This window comes from Platalea leucorodia, assembly GCF_965183815.1.
Source record: "Platalea leucorodia genome assembly, chromosome: 3".
In the NCBI taxonomy this organism is placed as follows: Eukaryota; Metazoa; Chordata; class Aves; order Pelecaniformes; family Threskiornithidae; genus Platalea; species Platalea leucorodia.
Window position 1 is genome coordinate 30,812,780 of NC_138825.1, and position 22,196 is coordinate 30,834,975.

Sequence of the window (22,196 nt, forward strand, 5' to 3'; positions counted from 1 at the left end):
GTGCCGGGTACCATTTAATGGCGGGGCGCAGGCAAGGTTAGAATATTATTGACTTCATGCAATATATAAGATGGATACATTTAATACTTTTAACTTTTTGTTGCAATGACACGCTGTATTTTTATGAGGCACCTATTATGTAGACAGAACCATTGTGCTGTAGCTGCCTCACAGTTGCTGGATCGTTTCTATCAGATGAAAGATTTTGAATAGTTTTCTTTCAACAATGCATCCTTTTGGTCTTGATACAAAGAATGTAGGCATGGTATACACTTAAACAGCTCTGTCACAGAGCAAGATTAAATAGAGTATATATCGAATACTGTCTGCAGTATAATACGCGCAGGGAACAGAATGGAGCTCCCTCCGCCGCTGAAGCAGCCCATTAGGGTCTGATGTCCTGGGAGCATCTTCCAGATTTCCCTTATCTCTGATATTCGCTAAGCTGTTAAAAATCTTTACAGCCGGGCTTGAAAACCGGCTGTTTCTCCCGGAAAGACCGAGTTTGATAGCGGCGCCTTCTAACAAAATCTGCGGCTGGCGCTGCGGTACCGGGGCAAGTCACGCCCGGCCCGGTTACCCGTCCCGGCGGCCGGCCGGGGCAGCCCGGCGGACCTCCCGCGCCTCTCCGCAGCCGGGCGCCTCGTCCCTGCCTCCCGCAGAGAGGGGCAAGAGGGGCCGCGGTTTGGCACGGCCCCCGGTGCCCCCCCGGGCCGGGCGGGGGCCGGGGCCGGGGCCGGGGCCGGGAGCGGGGCAGGGGGTGCGGCGGCGGGGGCTCCGCGCCTCTCCGCGCCGCTCCGCGCCGCTGCCGCCCCGGCGCTCGCCCGGGCGACTTGAGCGCAGTGCACGTGCTGAGCCCAACTTTCCTCTCCCCCTTTCCCCAGCTTTGTGCTCTCCGCTGATTGAGTCCCCATATTAAGCTCGAGATCCTTTCTAAGCAACTGCTAAGAAGTCAAGAGCATCCTTGCTTGCTTTCTCTCCGTGGCCTCTCATGCCCTCAATTTGTTATTCTACTGACACTTTTCTTAAAGTTAGCGCCTAGCATTGAAACGTTAGCGACAAAAGCCCTGGAAAATCTCTCCCTCCTCGCCGCTAAATCCTCTAATGGGTCAGTGCGTGTCGAATTTTTATTTGATTTCCAATAATCTCTAGCACTTCCATATTACACCTACCTCAGCCCGGCGCCTCACCTATGGGATATTTTTCAGCTTCGCTCTGGGAAGTGGAGACGCTCGGATTTCCTTCCACGTGCACCCACTAATTTATAAATGAGTGTATACAGCTGTCTTCGCCTATATCTATGTCTCTATATCTACAGGAACGCTTTCATTTTGTGTCAAAATAACATATCCTGTCACTCCACGCCAAAAGTATATTTATCGAATGAAATAGCACCGCAAGCTGCATCTTCTTTATCAAACCTTCATTTCTGTTTTACCCAATTGTTAAATATCTTTTCATTTCTTTTCCTATTTTAAAATACGTATTAGAGTAATTGTTACTTGGAGGTCTTTTGTGTATCTATAGCTCCTTTGATTCATATCTTTTCCTTTCTTTTAATCTTGTTAGGCGAAATTATATACACATTTCTCAGGAAATCCAAGGAGCATAACTTTATTAAATAAAAACCTCCTAATCCTGGAGTTTCGCAGCAAATACCAATTTTTTTAAAGTACACGTTCCTAACCCATGTTTTTTTGAATGAAGATCCCTAAGTCCTCTTCACTTTATTACGCGGATTTTGTGAAATGATTCTTCAGCTCTCTGATTTAAATAAGTTTTAGTGTGAACCAAGAATGAACATTATCCTCTAACCTGAGGTCAAGTGAAGGGTGATTTACATGACAAAGAATAATGCCCATTTTGTCCAATATGAAACAACTTCACCTTCGGCATCATTAAGAAGAATTTAGCACTTTCAGGGCTTTGGGGGTTGGGTTTTTTTGGTAAATAGTTGGCTATGTATAGCGCAATTTCCCTTTCATAAATCACAATACAAAGGCCAACTTCTTGTGCTCTTGAATTTCAGCATTATTTTTGTACTCTTAAGTAGAGCGAATTTGCACCTGGTGGTATTTAAACTTTAACATATTAGCTGGGGAGGACTTATCAGCCCAGCGCACTGCCTCGAAACAAATTAACAATCTTCATTAAAGTAAAGGAAGGGGGCGAGGGGGGGGAGATGTGACCATTTAAGACGCTGTCCCGGATCTCCCCGATCTATGCAGGTTCCGAGTGGCTTATTTGGGGTCCTTAGAGCAGCAGAATTACCGTTTTACTTCCCCTCCCCCCAACACACACACTCGCTTCCAAATTTCTGCTTCTCTCTGGGCACTTTAACCCTCTCGATACCTTCCCCCCCCCCCCCGCCCTGCAGAGGCAAGTTGCGGAGAGGCAGGGGCACCTCCGCTGCGCTCCCGGGGCTCAGCCCCGGCGGCCTCCCGCTCCCGGCCCGGCCGCTCCCACCGCGCCTCCCTTTAAAAGCACTTCCCAAAAAAAGCAGGTTGTGCCCTTGGTGGTTTCTTCTCTCTCTTTTATGGCCATTTTCGGCTGAGCTCGTTCCCTCCCTCCCCTCCTCTCTGTCTCACACACACACACACATATACACACACACACACACACACACACACACAACCAGAGCCCGTGAGGAACTGATCTTAATCCAAATATCAAACTTACCGTCCGGAGGATCCTGCTTTGAAAAAAGTTCTGCACTGCTGGGTCTCAGAGCTAAAGCAACGACCGTCATCCCCCATTACGAGCTCAGGGCTGGGGAGAGGGGCTGCAGGCGGAGGGCCCCGGGCGGGGAGCTCAGCTCCCCGGCTCTGCCCGGCCGGCTTTGCCGGCTCTGCGCCCCGAGGGGCGCGGGGGACCGAGACCCCCTTCCCCGCCGGCGGCTCCGGCGCCCTCGGGACGGGCGGGCATCGGGCACCGGCCCCAGGATTTCTCCCGTGGACACGGGCGTGGGCACCCGGGCCTCCCCCCGCGGGGGCATCCGCCGGCTCCCCGCGGCGGGAGGGGGCTCCGGGGCAGCCCCCCGGTTCTGCCCGCCCGCCCGCCCGCTTCTTTTGGGGGGGGGGCTGGGTGTGTGTCGTGTGCTTGTTCGCAGCTACACCGGGAAAGTGGGAGCATTTCGTGTTTACAACCGGCTCCGGCTTGTAATGGTGAGATGTGGTTCAAGCAGCGTTCCTGTGTGTCGCGGGCTCTTAACTGGAGCTTTGCTCAGTCATTGAGAGCAATAGAAAGTATATGGAAATCAATATATAGACAGTGTGGAGGGCAGATAATGGATTCGAGTCAGTGAGTGTTATAATCTGCATTATGGGCTTCCTATTGTTTAGACTGAGCACAAATTTCCAAAGGGTGAAGTGTTGGGTTTTTTCCCCCCCTTCTCTCTCTCTCTCCCTTCTTCTTCTTTTTGGAGGGCTTTGTGTGTATAGGGGGAGGGGGGGTGTTAAATCCTCCTGCCACAATTATCAGAGTACCCCCCCTCTTCCCGCCCGCCCCATCTGATTTTAAAGGTAGTGCTTTCACGGCGAAGCTAATGACTTTCATTTAATTGAACATGCCCTGATGTAGCGGATTGTTCTCGCAGCCCTGCGCCTTTGTTGCTTTTGGGGGGAAATAAAGCTAATCAAACCTTTTGTCACGGCCAAATTCTCCCTCAGGGTCTCCCAAACATTTGTTTGAATAATTCACCTCAAGAATTGAAAATACTAATTGATTTTAAAATGCTAGCCCGGAGGGACGGGGAGGTGGGGGGCTGGGGGTGGGGGGGAAGAGCCTGGAAATTAGAGGCGAAGAGCAAACGTCTACCTGCCAGCGGCGAAGCCTCCGCAGTCGCTGCCCTCGCCGGGAGCCGGGGCCGGGGCCGGGGCCGGGGCCGGGCTGCGTCCCCCCCGCGGGCCGCCGTGCCCCCGCCGCTGCCGGCCGCACGCCCCGTCCCCTCCCTCGGCCTCTTCTCCCCCTCCCCGCCGCCAAACTGCGCCTGGTCACCTCGGTCTCGGATGCTCCGCTACAGTGCCGGCGGAGGCAGGGGTGGGCTCCGGCGGGCGGGGAGGGGATCCCGGTCCGGGCGCCTCGGCCCCATTCAGGGAAGAATTTTGATGCGATTCATTAGAAGTAACGAGTTGACATAAGGTAAATCTACATCGAGGGGGCCTTTCTTTGAGTGCATGGGGAAGCTTCATTAACCATCGCTAACAAGGCGTGCAAATGCTCTGATTGGGCAGCTTTCTTGTAACGCCAGGGCCTTAGCAGGATGCCCACCTAATGAGGGTCACTACAAGAGACTGATAAAATATTCAAATTTTCCGTCGCACCAGGAACTTTGTGCTAAAGGAGAAAGTTGAGGCAACTGTGTGCGTGTTTACCTTGGGAAGGCACACTCGGGGGAGAAGGCGTCTAGCCCTGACAACTCCATCTCCCAGAGAAGCCCCGAGCTGGACGGTCGCTGCTTTTCGGGCGTTTGTTTGCTAAATTCGTCGACAGATTTCCCCCCGCCTTCCCTCGTTTTCCCCCGGTCTAATTATGTTTCTCCCGGGTTTAATGCGCTGATAAATAAATAACTTGTCTGCGAGGTTCCACGCCTTTCTTTCTTGTCTTTTTTTTTTTTTTTTTCCCCTTGAAGAAGAATTATTAAAATCAGCCTGATGGCTTTAATGATACGTCAATCATTTCAAAGTTGCTGCTTGTTGCTAATATGTCAGCCTCCGTACACATCACCGCTACTTTCCTCGCTGCCGCGTTTAAAGCCTGTCCCCTCCTCCCCCCGCAATTTGTTTCTTCAAGTTTTCATTGCTAGGTTACGATTTCTAATTAGAGCTAAGTATTTCACTTAATATTTAATTTAGACGCCCAGCACATATATCATACCTAGATCAGTCAATCAAGTGTCCCTTGTTGATAATGCTACATCATTAAGAGTTGTGTTTAATTCAGGAGCAAGCGACTGCACGGCTGCTGCTGCTGCAGAGCAGAGCAGGTAACTTTGGGCTGGCGGGAGCCGCCAGCGGATCCCGAGGGATGCGGGGAAGGAGCCCAGCCGGGCGGCGGCTGCCGCTCCGTCGCCTCCTCGGGAAAGTTTGCTGCTTCCCAAGCCGGCACCTCGCCGCGGAGGCGAGCTGCGCTCCTTTTCTCCCTCCTTTCAAAAGGAAAAAAAAAAAAAAAAAAAAAATCTCACGTTTTCCTCCTCCAGCCTCTGTGTTTACGCAAAATAAAGTGGGGGAGGAGGTCCCCCAAAAGTTTAACTTGGAAGCTGGAGCGCTGTTTAGGACCAGTAATAAAATACCCCCGTCGGCTTCTTAAACCAATCCAAACCGTTCAAAAATCACTTGCCCACTTGTTTCTTAGCACGACCGGCACAGCACGCATCGCATCGACAGGGCTGTATTACGGGAGCCGGATGGGCCACATCTTACACACCCATCAAATGCGCATTCATTTGTCTCGGGAAATCGTGACTAAAAAGAGAGGGAGAGGAAGAAAGAGAGAGAAAGGGGGAAGGAAGGAGGAGGATAGATGTGTTTGTAAAGACAGCATCAGTGCAAAATCGTCAGCGCTTGCCACTGAAGGCTGACAAAAACTCAATTAAATCTTAATAATAATAACAAAAAGCCTAACAAGACCAGCGCGCTGGGTTCTGCTTTACCTGCCCCGGGCTCTCCCTCTCTCCCCCCTCGCCTTTCCCCTCGCCGCGGCCGCGGTGCTGCATTTTCCGCTCGCCGGTACCTCGACCGCTGCGCCCCAGCCCCGTCTGCACCCCTGCCTCCCCCGATAAAAAAATAATCAGCCCTTGCAAGCGTCGACTGAGTCACTCCCGAGTCAGGATTAAGGGGCACTAACTAGGCAGCAGAAAATCGCAGCCTCCTGGGAGCGACCATCAAAACAAGCAGTGAAATAAAAGAGCTTCCCCCTCTGCTTCCCTTCCTCGCCCCGGAAAAGTCCTCCAGGTTGGCAGCCCGACACACACACACGCGCACACACACGCACACAACTTCGCAGGGCTCCCTCCAGAAGAGAGCACAGGCTTGTCCTGGTTTATTTAGGGGCAGTTTGGGGTGTTTTGGGGGGGGGGGGGGGGGAGTTGCTCCCCTGCCCTGCAGAGCCACATGTCATTCTCGCAGCTAAAACAATGAATCATGTGGGATGAAGTAAGATTGACTGGAAACGGACGGCAGGTTCCCCAGCCCGGAGAAGATGGATATCGGCAGCGAGGGGGGGACCCCGCCTGTCACCGCCCCGGACCCCCGAGCCCAGCGCGGGGGTGGGGAAGGGCTGGGGGGGGGGGGGGGAGGCAGCGCACCCCCGGGGGGCTCCCCCGCGGGACCTCCGCCTGCCCGTAACAAACTTACAGGATCCGGAAAGGATTTTCCCAGCCGAGAGGGCAGCCTCTGCCCAGACCCGTCCGCCGCCGTGCTCCCGCTCCCGCTGCCGCCGGCCGCGCCCGGCTCCGCGCCCGGCTCCGCGCCCGGCTGGGCGGCCGCCGCTCCCGCCTCTCCGCGCCGCTCCGCGCCGCTGCGCGCTGCCGCCGGCGGCGGCGGCGGGATCCGGCGGCTGCGCCCGCCCGTCTGCGGCGGCTCGGCGCCCGGCGGGTCCGGGCTCGGCATTAGCCGATCCCATTGACAGTTTGCAGCCAGCAGCTGCAGTCATTAAAAGCCATTTACACCCTGGCCTCCTCACACAAAGCTAGAGCGCCGACAATTATCTGCTTGCACATTTCAGGACATGAGAGTGTGTCCCTAACAGGCTTAGGGGAGCGCTGAATCCCCGGCCGGGCTGGGCAAGCACCGGATCCGCTTGCCGCGGTCTGGCTGAGGACCACCGCGCCGCGGTGACCCGCGCCGCCGAGCCGCGACGAGAGGAGCAAACATTTCAGGCTGCTGGCTCCGTCCTTGCAAGAGCTTCTGGCCGGCAGAGCTCCTGTGCTGGCCGGCGGCGAGAGGAGAGCGGGCTTCAGTGGGACCTTGGCATTAGCTGGTAGGCGCACCAGGGTTGCGGGTTTGTTTGGCTTTAGACATGCGGACACAGACAGACACGGGCACACAGAGTAGACTTGCATTGAAATGCCCTACGAAAGGATATTTTGGACGGAAGGTTTTCACCAGCAATGCAGTTGTATGTTTCATGTGTCTGGGAAAAGAAAGGAAGGAAGAAAGAAAGGAAGAAAGGGAGAAAGGCAGAAAGAAAGGGAGAAAGGGAGAAAGAAAGGAAGAAAGGGAGAAAGAGGGAAGGAAGGAAGGAGGGAAGGAAGGAAGGAAGGAAGGAAGGAGAGAAGGAAGGAAGGAAAGAAGGAAAGAAAGAAAGAGAGAAAGAAAGAGGGAAGGAAGGAAGGAAGGAAGGAAGGAAGGAAGGAAGGAAGGAAGGAAGGAAGGAAGGAGAGAAAGAGGATATATATTGAAGCTTTTCAAGGTTCATCAGGAATCCTAACAGAAAGAGGGATGTAACCCATAGGTGAACGACCAGTGTATGATCGTCTGGAAAATTAAAAACAAACAAACAAACAAACCACACAACAAATCAACAGGCCAGTTTGGATTTTATTCTGGAAATACATTTTAAGGTAGTTTAATTTGCAGCTTGAAGAAAAATGGAATCAGATATTAAGAAAGTCCCGCAGGAATTCCCCCCACCCTCCCCTCTGTAATCCTTTACATAAAAGGAAAGGATTACAAAGAAAAAGATTTTGTGTGTGTGTGTGTATTAAAATCTTTGGCTAAACATATTGTTGTCCAATTAATACCTCCAAGTCGATTTGTAGAGGGGCTGAAAAGTCTCTTTCCCTCCTTAGCTGTACAACTGGAAATATGAGCCAGGGAGGGAGGGAGGGGGGAAAAAAGTTTTCCCCACGTCTGTTAACAGAAGTGTTTAAGCAGATCACTAAAAATTAAGAGGGCGAGTTATTTCCATTAGGGCTATGAAGCCATGTAGCACACCGATGACAGTTTAGTGGAAATCAGATGAATGTGTAATACAGCGAGCTTCTTCCAGTCCAGCAGCTCTTCCAACTGGACCTATTCATCTGCCACTTGGAATTATTTCACGAGGAGTGCGCTGTGAAAGGATCACAACCAGTTTGGAGCCCAGCTAAAGAACTTCTACCACCCATAGCAGTATTATTATTATCCTTCGGATAGGGCAAGTCACGCTATGTTTTCACATTTTAATTGTAATATCTCTCTTCCACCCCCCCCTTCCCTCCATTGATGTCTGAAAGTAGTTTGGGCTCCAAGCCTCACCCCTCGATCTCCATCGGAATGCAGAAAAGATCTTTAAAAAAGTTTTGAATTCCTCAATGATTTTTCTTCTAGAAAGGCGGCTTAGGATAATTATTTCAGCTTTATTGAGGGCAGATTAGTTGAAGTCTGGATGCTGCGTTTCAATACTCGTTGTACATGCCTTTACAATGTCGGTATTGTTTGCTACTGTGTGTGAACCTATTCAAAATATACACTTTTTAACACCAAGCAAAGTCCTGTCTAAATATACACAGTAAGTCTGGAAAGATGTCCATGACCCGTACAAATCTCTGTAAATCACACTTCCATAGCTACAGAAACTAAACAAAAGAGTTACCAGCTCAAGATGCTGATTAAATCTTCTTAAAAGCAACATACCTAATAATAAATATAGTTGCATGGTAGCAAGGTCTGGCGACCCAGCTAAGTCTTACTGAGGGATGGACTCAAACCACCACGGAGATTTTCCTTGCTCCCAATTAAAAAAAAAAAAAAAAAAAAAAAAAAAGAAGGAAAATAAACCTGGGTTCAAACCCGCTGCTGCTCGCCTCCCTTTCCTCCTCCCCGCACAGAAGCCCTGCAAGTTCGCGGCAGAAATTGCGGGGAAAAGGAGAGGTGCGGTGCAAAGCCCCGGCGGGTTTGGGGGTGAGGACCAGCCCCGCGAGGTCGCCGGGCTCCGGAGAAAGGAAGGGGCGAGAGGAGGTGAGGCGAGTGGGAGGAGGAAAGCCAGAATGAAAGAAAAACAAAGTGGAGCGAGGGAAGAGAAAGGCGAGGGAAAGGGAAGGCGAGAAGGAGCGGGAGGGCGGGGGAAGCGAGGCGTGGGACGGGGGAGGCGGCGAGCGGGCGCCGCCGGAGCCGGGCGCGGAGCGGGGCGCGGAGCCGGGCGGCCGGAGCGGGTCCGGGCTGGGCGCCCTGCGCGGCTCTCGGCGGAGCCTCCGCGGAGCTCCGCGGGCAGCGGCTCCCTCCTTCCGCGGAGAGGGGCAGGGAGCGGGGAGGAGAGGAGAGAGACTCTTGGGGGAACCGGGGCTGAACCCAGCCTGTACTGTATGTGCCTGCTTCTGGGAGGGTCACCGGCGTGAGGATGGGTCTAATGATCTCATCTTTCTTTTCTTCCCCGGCACTATTAGTGCTCAGATAGGCAGAATGAAGTGAAACTACGTGCAAATCATGTGTAAATTGTCTCAGTTAGGAGCCCTTTATCCGAACGAGTATCCCAGCCTGGCCCATTTACTTTCCCCCCATATCTCCTTTAGCTTTAACGAGGCTCGTTAAGATCACAATAATATTCCACCCTCTAATTGCTCATCCCATTCAACAAATATGTGCACACTGCTTTTCGCATTATTTGATCCCTTATTTAGGAGGGGTGTGGAGAGGGAGGGGGGAGAGACAGGGAGAAGGGGAAGTGCCGAGATTAGGAGTTGCAAAGATTAAGGGGGAAAAAGAAAAAAAAAACCCAACCAGGCTTTTCCACCAACCGCCCCGCTTCCCTCCCCCCCCGCGCATTCGGGCGAAGTGGTAAAAACCTTCCTTACGTACTCCGTAATGATTGGCAGGGCTGACAGTGATTGGCAGGGGCTGCCATGGCAACGCCACAACGACACTCAGAAGACCAATAGAAAAGCGAAACAAAATGTTTCAGCGCTGCACTCACTGTGGATTTAGGGGAGATATTATGAGGCTGTTGTCATTAGGGCGATTGCTGTTGAATCACTGAATCCTGACTCGGCGGCGGCGCGGGGCCGGGTGTGTGTGAGTGCGTGTGCGTGTGCGTGTGTGCGTGTGTGTGTGTGCGCGCCAGCGCCCGTGCGTGTGCCCGCCCGTGCGTGTGAGCGCGTGTGTGTGCCCCCGTGCCTCTATGTGGCTGTGTGTGCGTGTGCGGGTGTGGATGCGTGCGCGGTGCGTGTGCCCTTTCCTCCCTTCTTCCTCCCTTTCTTTCTTTTCTCCTTGATTCATCTCCCCCTCTCCCCGGTCATCCCATGGTGTTCAGGTCCCCGCTAGAGCTTTACCCGACCCATTTCTTCTTGCCAAACTTCGCCGCCGACCCGCACCACCGCTCCCTCCTTCTCGCCAGCGGCGGCGGCGGCGGCGGCGGCGGCGGCAGCGGCAGCGGCTCGGGCTGCAGCCCCGGTGCCGGCGGCGGTGGAGGCGGCAGCTCCCGGGCACCCCACGAAGAGTTGTCAATGTTTCAGCTGCCCACACTCAACTTCTCCCCGGAGCAAGTGGCCAGCGTCTGCGAGACGCTGGAGGAGACTGGAGACATAGAGAGGCTGGGGAGGTTCCTCTGGTCGCTGCCGGTGGCGCCGGGGGCATGCGAGGCCATCAACAAGCACGAGTCCATCCTCCGCGCCCGGGCGGTGGTGGCCTTCCACACGGGCAACTTCCGAGACCTCTACCACATCCTGGAGAACCACAAATTCACCAAGGAGTCCCACGGCAAGTTGCAGGCCATGTGGCTCGAAGCGCACTACCAGGAGGCCGAGAAGCTAAGGGGTCGCCCGCTGGGGCCGGTTGATAAATACAGGGTGAGGAAGAAGTTTCCGCTGCCCAGGACCATTTGGGATGGCGAGCAGAAGACGCACTGCTTCAAGGAGAGGACTCGCAGCCTCCTGAGGGAGTGGTACCTGCAGGACCCTTACCCCAACCCCAGCAAGAAAAGGGAACTGGCTCAGGCCACGGGGCTCACCCCCACGCAAGTAGGCAACTGGTTCAAAAACCGAAGGCAAAGAGACAGAGCGGCGGCGGCTAAAAACAGGTCAGTGGGGCTGCGGGGCCCGGCTCCGGGGCGGGGGGCGAGGTGGGCGGCGGGGCCCCGCGGGCGGCCGCGCTCCGCGCCGCGGCTCGGCGGCCGCCCGGCCGGCAGCGCGCTTCTGCCTCTCCTTTCCTCCTCCTCCTCCTCCTCCTCCTCTCCATCAGCGCCACCGGGAGAAATCGGTCCCCCCCGCCGGGCGGGCAGGTCTCCTCCCGGCAGCCGCAGGGATGCAGCGGGGGCAGGCACGGCTCAAAGTTGCCCGGCGCGCCCCGAGCCTTGCCCGGGCTCCCCGCGGGCTCCCGGGCTGCGGGCAGGGCTGGGGCTCCCCCGCGGGCGTGGGCAGCTCCGCGCGCCCGTGTATGTGTGCGTGTGTGCGGGGCGCAGCGGCTGCGGCGGGGGCAGAGCCCGGCTCCCCCTGCCGCCCTCCCCGCAGCGCCCGCCGCCGGGGACGGGAACCCCACGGCCCCGGGCCGGCGGGCTCCGCTTTTGCTTTCGGCTTGCCGGGATCTGCGTCCGGGCGGGCTCTGGCGCCGTTCCCCCGCCGAAGGGCCGAGGCGGGCGGTGCGATCCAGCGCGGGTTTCTGCGGCGCAGGCGGCTCCGCTCCGATTGTTCGTGCTGCTCTGCATGCGCGGCGGGACCGGCGCAGGCACACGCACGCCCGGAGCCGCTTGGCTCGGGGAGAAAAAGGCAGAAAAGCCCTCAGGAGACCGGGAAACCTCTTTTCTTCCCCATCCCCATTTCTCTGTTTGCACCACATGGCGACCTGGCCCTCCGGTCGTGTGTTTCCTGGGCATTTACGCTTGCATTTATTTGCGTGTCTCTCGGCGTCTTTTTTTTTTCTTTTTTTTTTTTTTAATTTCTGCTTTGCCATGACAAAAGCGAGGCACCCTTCTTTCTTTCTTTCTTTTTTTTTTTTTCTCGTCACTCTCCGTAAAAGTTATTTTGCAAGTGAAAATGGACCCTTAATCCAGCCTGACACGCCGTTTTTATTTTAATTTAAGTTTGGCTACCGCTGTAAGCGTGTAAACAAAACTTCTTGTTCTTGTAAATGCTGTCTCTTAAATTCCTCCTAATTATAGCACTGGTGCTATTGATTCAAGATTCTGTAGGAGAAATGCAACCTAAAAGTGCCTTGCCATTTAATTTCCATTAAATGGAAAACAGATCAGCTTAGGACTGTAAATAAACAGAAGTTGCCTACGGATGCTTTTGTTGACTCAACGCTGTTGACAGCAGATGAATGCACCAGGAATTGTAAATGGGAGAAAAATCAAAGACGCTGAAATTAGACAACTTAAAATAATGAGAAATGTAGAATAAACCGGCTACATTTTTCTGTTCTTTGCAGGCGGTTAAATAGAGAATACCCCGGTGAGAAGCAGTTGAGCGGAGAGTGTGTTTTGATTCACACTGGCAGTGCTAGGCGCTAGAGGTTGTGGCTGGCTGCTCAGCCCAGGACTTTGAGCCCTTATCCTCGAATCGGGCTTTCTTCGGGTTTCCAGCGGAATAAACGGGCGCAGAGGAACATTCACAACACGCTAGGAAACCTAAAAATTATTTCTTGCCTCTTAAAAAAAAAAAATGTTCAACGGCAATGTACCCTTAAGTGTTGACGGTGAAAGGACCAGCACTTTAAAGGTAATTTTGGCTTTCAGATGGAAAAGGGAGTTAAATTTCGAGCGGAGAGAAGCGCTATGTTCCACAGTCGCCCTTTTTGATTTTATGGGTAGCGCTGCCTCCCCGGGACAGGACCTTCCTCCAGTCCTGCCGCAGCCCCCAGAGTGTATTTATCTGTCCGCTGGAAAATATTTAGGCAGATATTGGCCAGAGCACAAAATCCTGTGCGATTCTTTCCCTCCATAGATTCTTTCCCGTGCAGCTTTCCGCGGTGGCCAAGTGTTTAAGGAGCTGGCACAGACAGGGTTTTCTCCTAGGCCCGCGGTGCCGCGGGGACGCACGGCCAGCCGGGGAAAGGGAAGGCGCTGCCCCTGTTTTTCAAACCCCGGGGCAGGGAACCGCTGCTCCCCCGCTCCCCGTCCCCTTCCAAACCGCGACCCCTCTATGTGTCTTTGCCCTGGCTGCCCCCCCCCCCCCCGGTGGCCGGCCCCGGCGGCGCGGGGAAGCCCCGGCCCGGCCCGGCCGCTCCCGCAGCGGGGACAGCGCGGCCCGGGCGCTCGCCTTGGCCCCGCCGCCGCTCCCGGGCTCCGCGGGGCGATGCGGGAAGGCGGCCGGGCCGGGCCGGGCCGGGCCAGGCCGGGGCGGGGGGTCCGCTCCGGGCGGGCCGGGGCCGCGGCTGTCCCCGGGCGGGCGCCGTCCCCTCGGCGGCGGCGGCCGGTGTCTGAGCGGGGCTGTGCTGTTGTTTTGTCTCCCGGCGCGATGCAGGCTCCAGCACCAGGCGATAGGACAGAGCGGCATGCGGTCGCTGGCAGAGCCCGGCTGCCCGACACACAGCTCGGCCGAGTCTCCGTCCACGGCGGCCAGCCCGACCACCAGCGTCTCCAGTTTGACAGAAAGAGCCGAGACGGGCACCTCCATCCTCTCGGTAACCTCCAGCGACTCGGAATGTGATGTATGATATCGGAAAACAAACAAACAAACAAACAAAAAATCCAAATCCAAACAGCCAAGCACCCTCTCCCCGACCCGAGCAAAACAAACCGAGGCAACCTAGAATCAGGACACACACACGCATGCACGCACACACACAGCCAGGAGGAAAGAAAAGGCCAAACCCGACCCAAACATAATAGCAAACAAACAGACAGGGATCAGAGAATCCACCACCACCACCGTCAGCCAACACCACCACCAAGAGATGGAGCTAAAACTTCAACAGTCACAAACGCTGGTGCTGCAGCGGGGGGGGGGTGGGAGGGCGGGAAATAATAATTATTATATATATAAAAAGAAAAAAAAAGAAAAAAAAAAAACAAAGCAAAAGTGACAATTGTATTCTTTTTAGGACAAGCACGATTTCTCCTTTGCGCTTTTCCATGGACGCATTTCACCCACTTGCATGATGATGATGATTAAATTTGTATCTGGGAAAAAATATTCTCTATAGTAAAGGAAAACAAACAGAAACCAGACAAACAAACGCAAACTCCGATCGAATTTGTACAAAAATCAAAAATTTAAAAAAAAATTTAAAAGGAACTCCTTGAAGAGGGAAATAACAAATGTTTATCGCCTTTTTGTTGGTCCTATTTCTCTCTCTTTCTCTCTCCCTCTCCCTTTCTCTCTGTTTTTTTGTTTTGTTTTGGTTTTTTTTTTTTTTTTAAGTCCAAGTGATGGTCCAGCCAAGATGCAATTTTCTGTTTTTTTGTTCAGCAGACAATCATTTTATTCGTAAGCACCTTTTTTTCTACACTTCTGTCACTGCCTGTGTGGGTACTGGTTATAAATGTGGAAAAAGAATAGTTATGACTGTAACAGATTTTTATTTTTATTTCAAAATTTTATATGAATTATGTATATCTTAATGATGCGGTCATTTTCCCAGTTTGTAATATATGTGTAGAAATGCTTGTATATGATATTTGCTCTACTCTTTCTTTCTTCCTCCCCCCTCTCTGTCTATCTCCCTCCCACCCTTTCTCTCTCTCTCCTTTTTATTTTCCTTGACTCGGTGTTCCTTGCACAAACTTAGCTGTCAAGATCTGACGTGCTAGGTTTTCAAAAGGGACCTCAGCGATAGAAAAAAAAAAAAGAAAAAGAAAAAGAAAAAAAAAAAGCTTAGGGTGCAACTGTAGTTATCTTATGCAAAAGCTATTTTGAGTATTTCATAGCAGCTTTGGGGGGTCTCTTCTTAAACTCCACGTAGGACGCTTAAACTATTGTTTCCTTAACTGCGTGTTTATCTATATGTACAAACTTTCTAAATCAAATACAGTATTCCATTTTCTTATCTATCCAGCGATGTTGGTGTTTTTGTCCGCCACGGAAAAGCACGCCCCCCCCCCCCCCCCCGCCGTGGGCGCCTCGCCCCGCGCCCTGCCCCGCCGCGGCTCCGCGGGCGCGCAGCGCTGCGCGGCCCCTGCGCCGCCGCCGGCCCCCGCCTTCCCCGGCTCGGCGGGACACCCCGCGGGGATTTTGGGGGGACGGACCGGCCCTGCGCCGAGGCTGCGGGCGGCAGCGGGGACGCCGGGGCCGCGGGCGCGGCGGGGCGCGGGGCACGGCCGTGTCCCCCCGGGTCCCCTCCGCCACCGCGGGCTCCAGCGCTTCCCCCCCCCCCGCCCCCCGTCCTTTTTTTGTGCGCTGGGAGCTGAAAGGCTTCCCCTGGCCGCCTGTCTGCAGGGCCGGCTGTCTCCAGAGAGCGGTTAAGACATTTCGGGATTTGTTTTGTAGCTTTAAATGAAAACAAAAACATAAACTCCTCGCCCTAAGCGGGCTGCAGCTCCTCCCCTCGAATCCGGAGTATATTGTAATGTGCTGAAAGAAGCCTTTATTTGCATGACTAACAGTGTTTCAGCATCTTTCTTTCTTTTTTTCGCTTTTTTTTTTTTTTTTTTTTTTAAATTAAAGTTTTGCTTTGCCCTGGGCAGATTATTCAGCCGTGAATTAACGAGAGGTAAATTCTAAACTTGTTTTTACTTGAAAATACAATTTTGAAACTTACCAGGGATTTAGGGAGAAACGTGCCTGGAATTTCTTGACCGTTTCCAAACTCATTTGGACTTCCGATCTACCTTTGTGTTGCCCGCGTCCTCTCTCCCTCTTCCCTCCTCCCCTTTTTTGGGAAGTCCGAGCTAAGTTTACGGAAAACCTTAGGAAGCGCCTAAGGATGCTTCCCCTCGCAGCCCCCCGCCCCAAGAGGCTACCTGGGCAGCCGGGGGAACCTCCGGGGGTGTGAGATCTTAGAGCAAGCCACTAATGGATAATTTTAAGGAATAAGCTGATGTGCAAATACTCTCATACACCTTTGGTGCTCCCGAGGAAAAGCCGCGCCTGTGTGCGCAGCGAGCACGAAGGGGATGTGTCCCCCCGTGGGACCCCCTCTAGCCGGGGCAGGAAAGACTTTCCACGCTGGGCCGCTGAGTGCCCACGAACGGCGGAGACCCGCGTAGGGGTAAGGGGGGGAATTTCTCCTCCGTTTCCCCGCGGGAGCCACCGCGGGGAAGCACACGGACGGCCCGGGGCAGCGCCCGCCCCGTCGGGGTTCGCCTCCCCGCCCCGCGGGCTTCGCTCAACGCGCGGCTCGGCGGCGGGGGTCTCCCCACGGGCAGCTCCGGCGGCGCCACTGCCCCGTCGCCAACACGAGTGGGGAGTTAAAAGAAAATAACGCCCGGTTGTGCGAAACCGGAATGGACGGGAATCGCTTGGGGCGGGGGGGGGAACCACAGACAATAAGGCTCCCGTGTTCCGCGTGGGTGGGAGAAGGGGGTCGTGTGATGGACTTAGTTCTTCCCTTCCCCCATGCGGCTTTTAGAGGGCAGAAATATTACCCAGGAGGGGATAAAAGGCTCCCCAAAGGCCGGCACCCTCGCTCGGGGCTCACGCTTGAGCTCGGGCTGCTCCTTCTCTCCCCCCGGCTGCGAGGGAGCGGAGAGGCCTTCACAGTAAAAAACCCGGCCCTTCCAGTCCCCCCCGGGTTTGGGTAGGAAGGAGATCTTCGTTGTCGGTACATTGTTTTTAAGCGCAACATTTCTGCTCCTCGCTGGTAGGAGTGTCGTTGTCACCCTGCTTTATTTTTAAGGGGATTTAATACCTGAAAGGATTCAGAGGCGTGAAAGTTTGGGATTTTTTTTTTTCTTTCTCTTCCTTCATTTTCGCGTCTCGAAGCTGCAGCTAGAAGGCGTCAAGCCGGCAGCAATGATCTACTTCAGCTGAGCCTTACACTGATAGGTTTGCATTTTTCTTCCCTCTGATTAAGCCTCCAGAAGATCGCCCCGTCGTGCCGTGGCACTTAGGGGAGGCCAGAGATTGCCTTTAGCCTCACCCCAGCCGTACCTGGCCTCAGCTCCAGCCTCCCTCCCCTCCAGCCTCCCAGGCAGGGCCCTTGCTCCCATGCCGTTTGCCATCTCCTCCCGCCCGGCCCCGAAAATGTACCCCTTTTGCCCAAACCCGGAGGAGGCAGCTGCCCCGGCCCGGGTGGCGGGGGCCGGTGTGGCCCCGCTGGGGGTGTTCGCCTCTCCCCGGAGCCCGTGGGCCTTTGTGCGGGGGACACACGCACGCACGCACACACACACACGCGCGCGCACACACACACACACACACACATACAAAGCCAGGGGGGTCGGCGGTGCCTGCGCGGTTTCGGGGTGCCAAGGGTGCAGCTAATGATATGCCGTTTCAAAGCCGGGCTCCGTAATGGATAAATGATGTTGTTTTAGGATTTGCATTAAAAACCTGAATGGTTGATTGAGGTGTAAATCTATGAAAAGCTGCGTTTAAGCCTTCTCACCCACTAAGTCCATCTGCCCCGGGAAGATAGGGCCTATCGAGCGCCGCCAAACTGGAGGGCTGCCTCCTCCCTGCCCCTGGCCGAGCATTATCGACGGCCCCTCTCCAGCATGAGTTTGTTATCCGCGCCGAGCTCGGCCGTTGATTAAGATGAAATTACTCGGAAGCTGAAGTGCGTTTGATCAATATTTAAGCGAAAGCCGGGGGACGGGAGGCAGATGGCCGGAGCCCGGCAGCACACCGCGCTGCCTCCCCGGGAGCCGGCCCGGGCGGCCCCGCTCCCCCGGCCCCGCTCCCCCGGCCCGCAGCCGCGGGGCCGGGGCCCGCCCCTCCCGTCGGAAGTCGGGCCCAGACCAGCCGGTCCCGGGAACAATTTGGAGGCGATGGCTACCCCCCCTCCGCCCCCCACCCCTTCGTCGTGGGGCTGGACCGCTGCCTTCACCCCCAACGAGCTCCGGCTTGCGGCTCCAGCGGCGTCCGTGCCCCCCGGGGCGGGGGCCTGGGGACCGCCGCAGTCACCTGCCCGCCTCCCTCCCGCCCGGCTTCGCCGCCCGAGGGCCGGCCCGGGCCCTTCAGCGTGGCTGGGTGTCCTTTGTGTGCCTGCCGGGCCGCGGCTGCCGCCGCCCTCCGCGGCCCGGCGCCGGCTTCGATCGTCCCTGGCTCCCTCTGCCCGATCAATTACAGCCGCCTTTTCGAGGGACTTGAATCTGCTTGCCCGTTGCCCTTAATTTTTAGCATATCCAGATGAGGTTACTGCCCCGGCCCGAAGTGAAAAGGGATGTGGACGTTGGTGCCCTGGTATCGCTCTGATTTCTTCGGTTAGCTGAGCACAACTTTCTATTCGTGTTTATTCATGCAGTTTCTTATTGAGCTCCACATCGCACTGGCCTGGATTCCGCGTGTAGGGAGAGGACAGACAAACATTGCCTTTTTCTAGAGCGCGCACACACACACACGCACACGGGTGTGCAGGCTGACACACACACACACACGAACACACACGCGTGTGCAGGCTGACACACGCACACGGGTGTGCAGGCTAACACACACACACACGTGTGCAGGCTGACACACGCACACGGGTGTGCAGGCTAACACACACACACACACGTGTGCAGGCTGACACACACACACGCACACACACGCGTGTGCAGGCTGACACACACACACGGGTGTGCAGGCTGACACACACACACACGCACACGGGTGTGCAGGCTAACGCACACACGCACACACACGCGAGTCCAAAACGCAGAGGGCACCCGTGGCCTGTAGGCGCATCACCGCCCTGCAGAGCGCCCTGCTGCACTGAAGTTTGTAAATGGTGCATAAAAAAGGGGGGAATGAACCAAACCTTCCAGTTGCAAACTGACCAAGGGATGGAGAAGGCGGGGAGGCGGGAGGGGAGGGAGACAAATAGTTGGGAAGGGAAAGCGCTAAGGATATTACCGACGATCGCGCTAAATATTCTCTTCTGGCAGGGTAATGACAACAGGCAGGGGCTGTGGGGACACAGTTATGATTAAATGATACTAAAGGGATTTGTGTTGGTGTGTGTCTGGGGGAGGGACGGCTGTGAGGTTTTGTTTTCGGCGCTGTTCTTTTTTATTTTGGAAGCAAGGTGTTTTCAGACCAGGAGGCTTCAAAGCGGCTCGGCACCTCGGGGTCTGCAGGAGAAGAAAGATGCAAAAGAGCAATGAATAAAGAAAGGGTCGATGTAAATATCTGGAAGTGTGCGGTTAGAATCGCCTCGCCGTAAGCCAGATGAAGTGGCAGGATCGGCTCTCCCTGCGGCAGGCACATCCTTTGCCGACCAGGTCGAAAAAGAAAGAAGAAAGCTGCCCTGGAAGTCAAGATTTACAGTATCTAAAAGCCAGACTGCGACTGACTTTAATTCCAATCCTAGCTATTAGAGGGAGGTTTAGCTCTGCTGCAAATATTTGCTTTTTTCTCCCCATAGAAACATCATTAAGGGAAGTTCATTTAATAATAAGGTCAATTAAAGAGTATTTTTCAATGAGTGGAGGAAAAATTGCTTTCCTACTGGAATAACCTCTTTAGCAATATCTGGCAACAATAAAGTAGTGCGGCAGTTTACCGGAGCACGCTGATTTCCACCCGGGCCTGGAGGAGCGCGGGTGTCCGCGTGGGTGTGCGTGCATGCGTACACGGGTGAGCACTCACGTCCACGCAGCGTGGCTCTGTGCCGGCGCTGATGGGATGGGCTTGATGTCTGTAATGTCCACACACACACTCACGTGTATATGTGGACACACGTATACGTAGACGTATGCATGTTTTCAGATTAAAGTAGCTCTTGTAATATCTTGCAGAACACTAAATATTCCCTTTTAATATCTAAATAGGTCAGTAATACAGTTCAATAACATTGGAGGTGTCTGTATATTCTCTCTCTTCAGTCTGTGATAAAACATTCTTTAAGACTATTGGGATTTTACACTGTAATTCTATTAAATAGTAATTGAAGGGTCGCGAGAGGCTATGATACAGGATCAGCAGTGTGTAAGCCGTCCGTTTGAACTTTAATTTGGAATCATAGGCAGATGGGATCACGGCCTCTTTGTGGTGCTTGCAGATTTAAAACTAGCCGGCACATGGAGGGGAAAAAAACCAACCCTGCAATGCAGATTCATTCATTAAACATGAAAGGTTAGAGCTAGAGAGGATAAGCGTTTAGACGTCTAGGTAAATACAGAAATATATTTTCCTCCCCTCACTTCCCTCCTACCATAACCCCCAACTATCTCAGTTACTGATTTTCTATTGTTATTACAAATAACTTTCCTTTATATCCCCAGCGGGGATAAGTGTACCTGAATGACTTATTTATACCTGCATCACAGTCTATCTGCGAAACTTTTATTCCACTTGCAGCCGAGGGGGGGGGGGGGGGGGAAGGGAAGCCAGCTTTATTTATTTATTTACTCTTTCGCTGCCTCTTCCTTGCCCCTCCTTGGGCTATTTTTAAAACAGTCTTGGCAGGATTGCCGGAGCCGAGGCCCGCTGTACAGCTGGGGACACGGCAGAGAAGGAGAGAGCCGGTTTCAATTTAAAAGGGGGAAAAAAAAAAAAAAAAGAGCGTGGTACGAATTGATCCACATGAGCCGGGAGGCGAGGGATGAAAGCCACGTTCTGCAGGAGGAGCCGTGGGTGCTGCTGCTGCTTCTGCTGCTGCTTCTGCTGCTGCTTCTGCTGCTGCTTCTGCTGCAGCTGCTGCTGCTGCTGCTGCGTGTGGCGGGGGGCTGTCGAGGGCGGCCGGGGTGGCCTGTGGCTGTGGGTGGGTGCCCATGGGTCTGCGCCCGTGGGTGTGTGTTGGTGAACTCTTAGGCCCGAGGACTTTGTGGTTCCCACCCTATCTGAAAACAAAAGACTTTCCAACTGCGAGAGTCAAATCCGCCCCCCCGCTCCTCCGGCTGTATCGTATTAAAAAGGAGCTTTCATTGTTTATTTCTAAATATTTGTGAAGCAGACAGTGTATGGGTTAACCTAATTAACACATCCATACTGTATATTCGTGGACCAAACCGTACGGCGAATTTCTAATGCGATGGTTGAATGTGATAGTCATTTCTGTGTTACAGGAGATTACAGCAACACTGGAGCATTTCCAGATTGTAGATGGTTTTAGATGTTGAATTTCCAGATGAGTATTTACCATCATAACTAATTTAAGACCATTATTAAATAGAAATTCTCAGCAGGGCTCTTTAATGATGGAACACGTTACTAATTACAGAGTTTACGCTCTGTTTTGGCTAAGCAGTCTAGAGGGATGGGATTGTGCTCTGCATGCAAAGCCAATATTACTAACGAGGAGGCATCATACCCCTAACATTTCAATCATATTATTAAAGAAAGCCACTTCTTGCCTTGTCTGCGCGAGGAGATAGCAAGAGCATTTTGTTTACCGGGCTCCCAAGCGCTGGCAATAGCTGGAAGAGGGAGCGGGATCCCTCCCCTGCCTCCCCCTGCTCCCAGCGGTCTGGCCTCGGCAGCCGGCCGCCGGCGGGGCTGTGCAAGCCGGCCGCCCCCGCTCCCCGCTGCCCGCCGCCCGCCGGGGCCCGCTCCCCGCCCCGCCCGGGCCGCCCCGCTGCCCCCCGCGGCCGCAGCGGGCAGCCTCCGAGCCCGGGGGAAGGCGCCAGCAAGGGCTGAAGCGGAGAGAGCAGCTGGGGGGCCTTCCCCGCTCCCCCCGAAGTCACGGGCACACCGCGGAGCTGCCCAGAACCGGCGTGTGCGGGTAGATACGTAGACGCGTCCGTGTGAGGCAAGGGCACGGAGGAGCAGCTGTGGTGTCCCCCCGCTCCCTCCCCGCCCCGGAGGCCGCGTCCCCCGGAGGGCGCCGACGCTCCCGTCGAAGGCCGAGGAAGCGGCTCTGCGCCAGGCGGTTTGCCCCGCACCGGCAGGAGGAGCGCCGGGCTGCGGGAGGGGGGCCGCCGCCGCAGCCCCCGCGGCCCCGGCCCCGACGGAGCGGGGGAGGGGGGCCCCGGGGCGGCCCGGCCGAGCCCCGGCCGAGCCCCGGCTCCCGCGGCCCTGTCCCCTGGGTCACCCCGCACGTGCGGGGCTGGCACTCTCCTGCCCTCGCCGTTTCTTTGGGAATACAATAGCCCCGGAGACAGAAGGAGGCAAAGAAGATCCAGGGCTTACCTACTCATCTCAGATGTGGGCCACCTAAAATTACATTTAGTTTTCCTGACAATGGCAATTTTCCTCTTACCCACCCACTTCCCGGCCCACCTCCTCCCTCTCTCCAGGTTACGGAGCACGCCGTTGCGTTCAGACCCGG

General features: G+C 54.7%; 1 protein-coding gene across 1 annotated transcript; it reads left to right on the forward strand.

Annotated features, from left to right (window-relative positions):
* Positions 1-10,216: 10,216 nt before the first annotated feature.
* Positions 10,217-14,054, forward strand: SIX3 (SIX homeobox 3; the record flags this gene model as incomplete). The annotated part of the gene is made up of 3 exons (XM_082305577.1): positions 10,217-10,992; positions 13,373-13,532; positions 13,953-14,054. The coding sequence occupies 3 exons, from the start codon at positions 10,217-10,219 to the stop codon at positions 14,052-14,054; spliced, it is 1,038 nt and encodes a 345-aa protein (XP_082161703.1).
* Between the last annotated feature and the right edge of the window lie 8,142 nt (positions 14,055-22,196).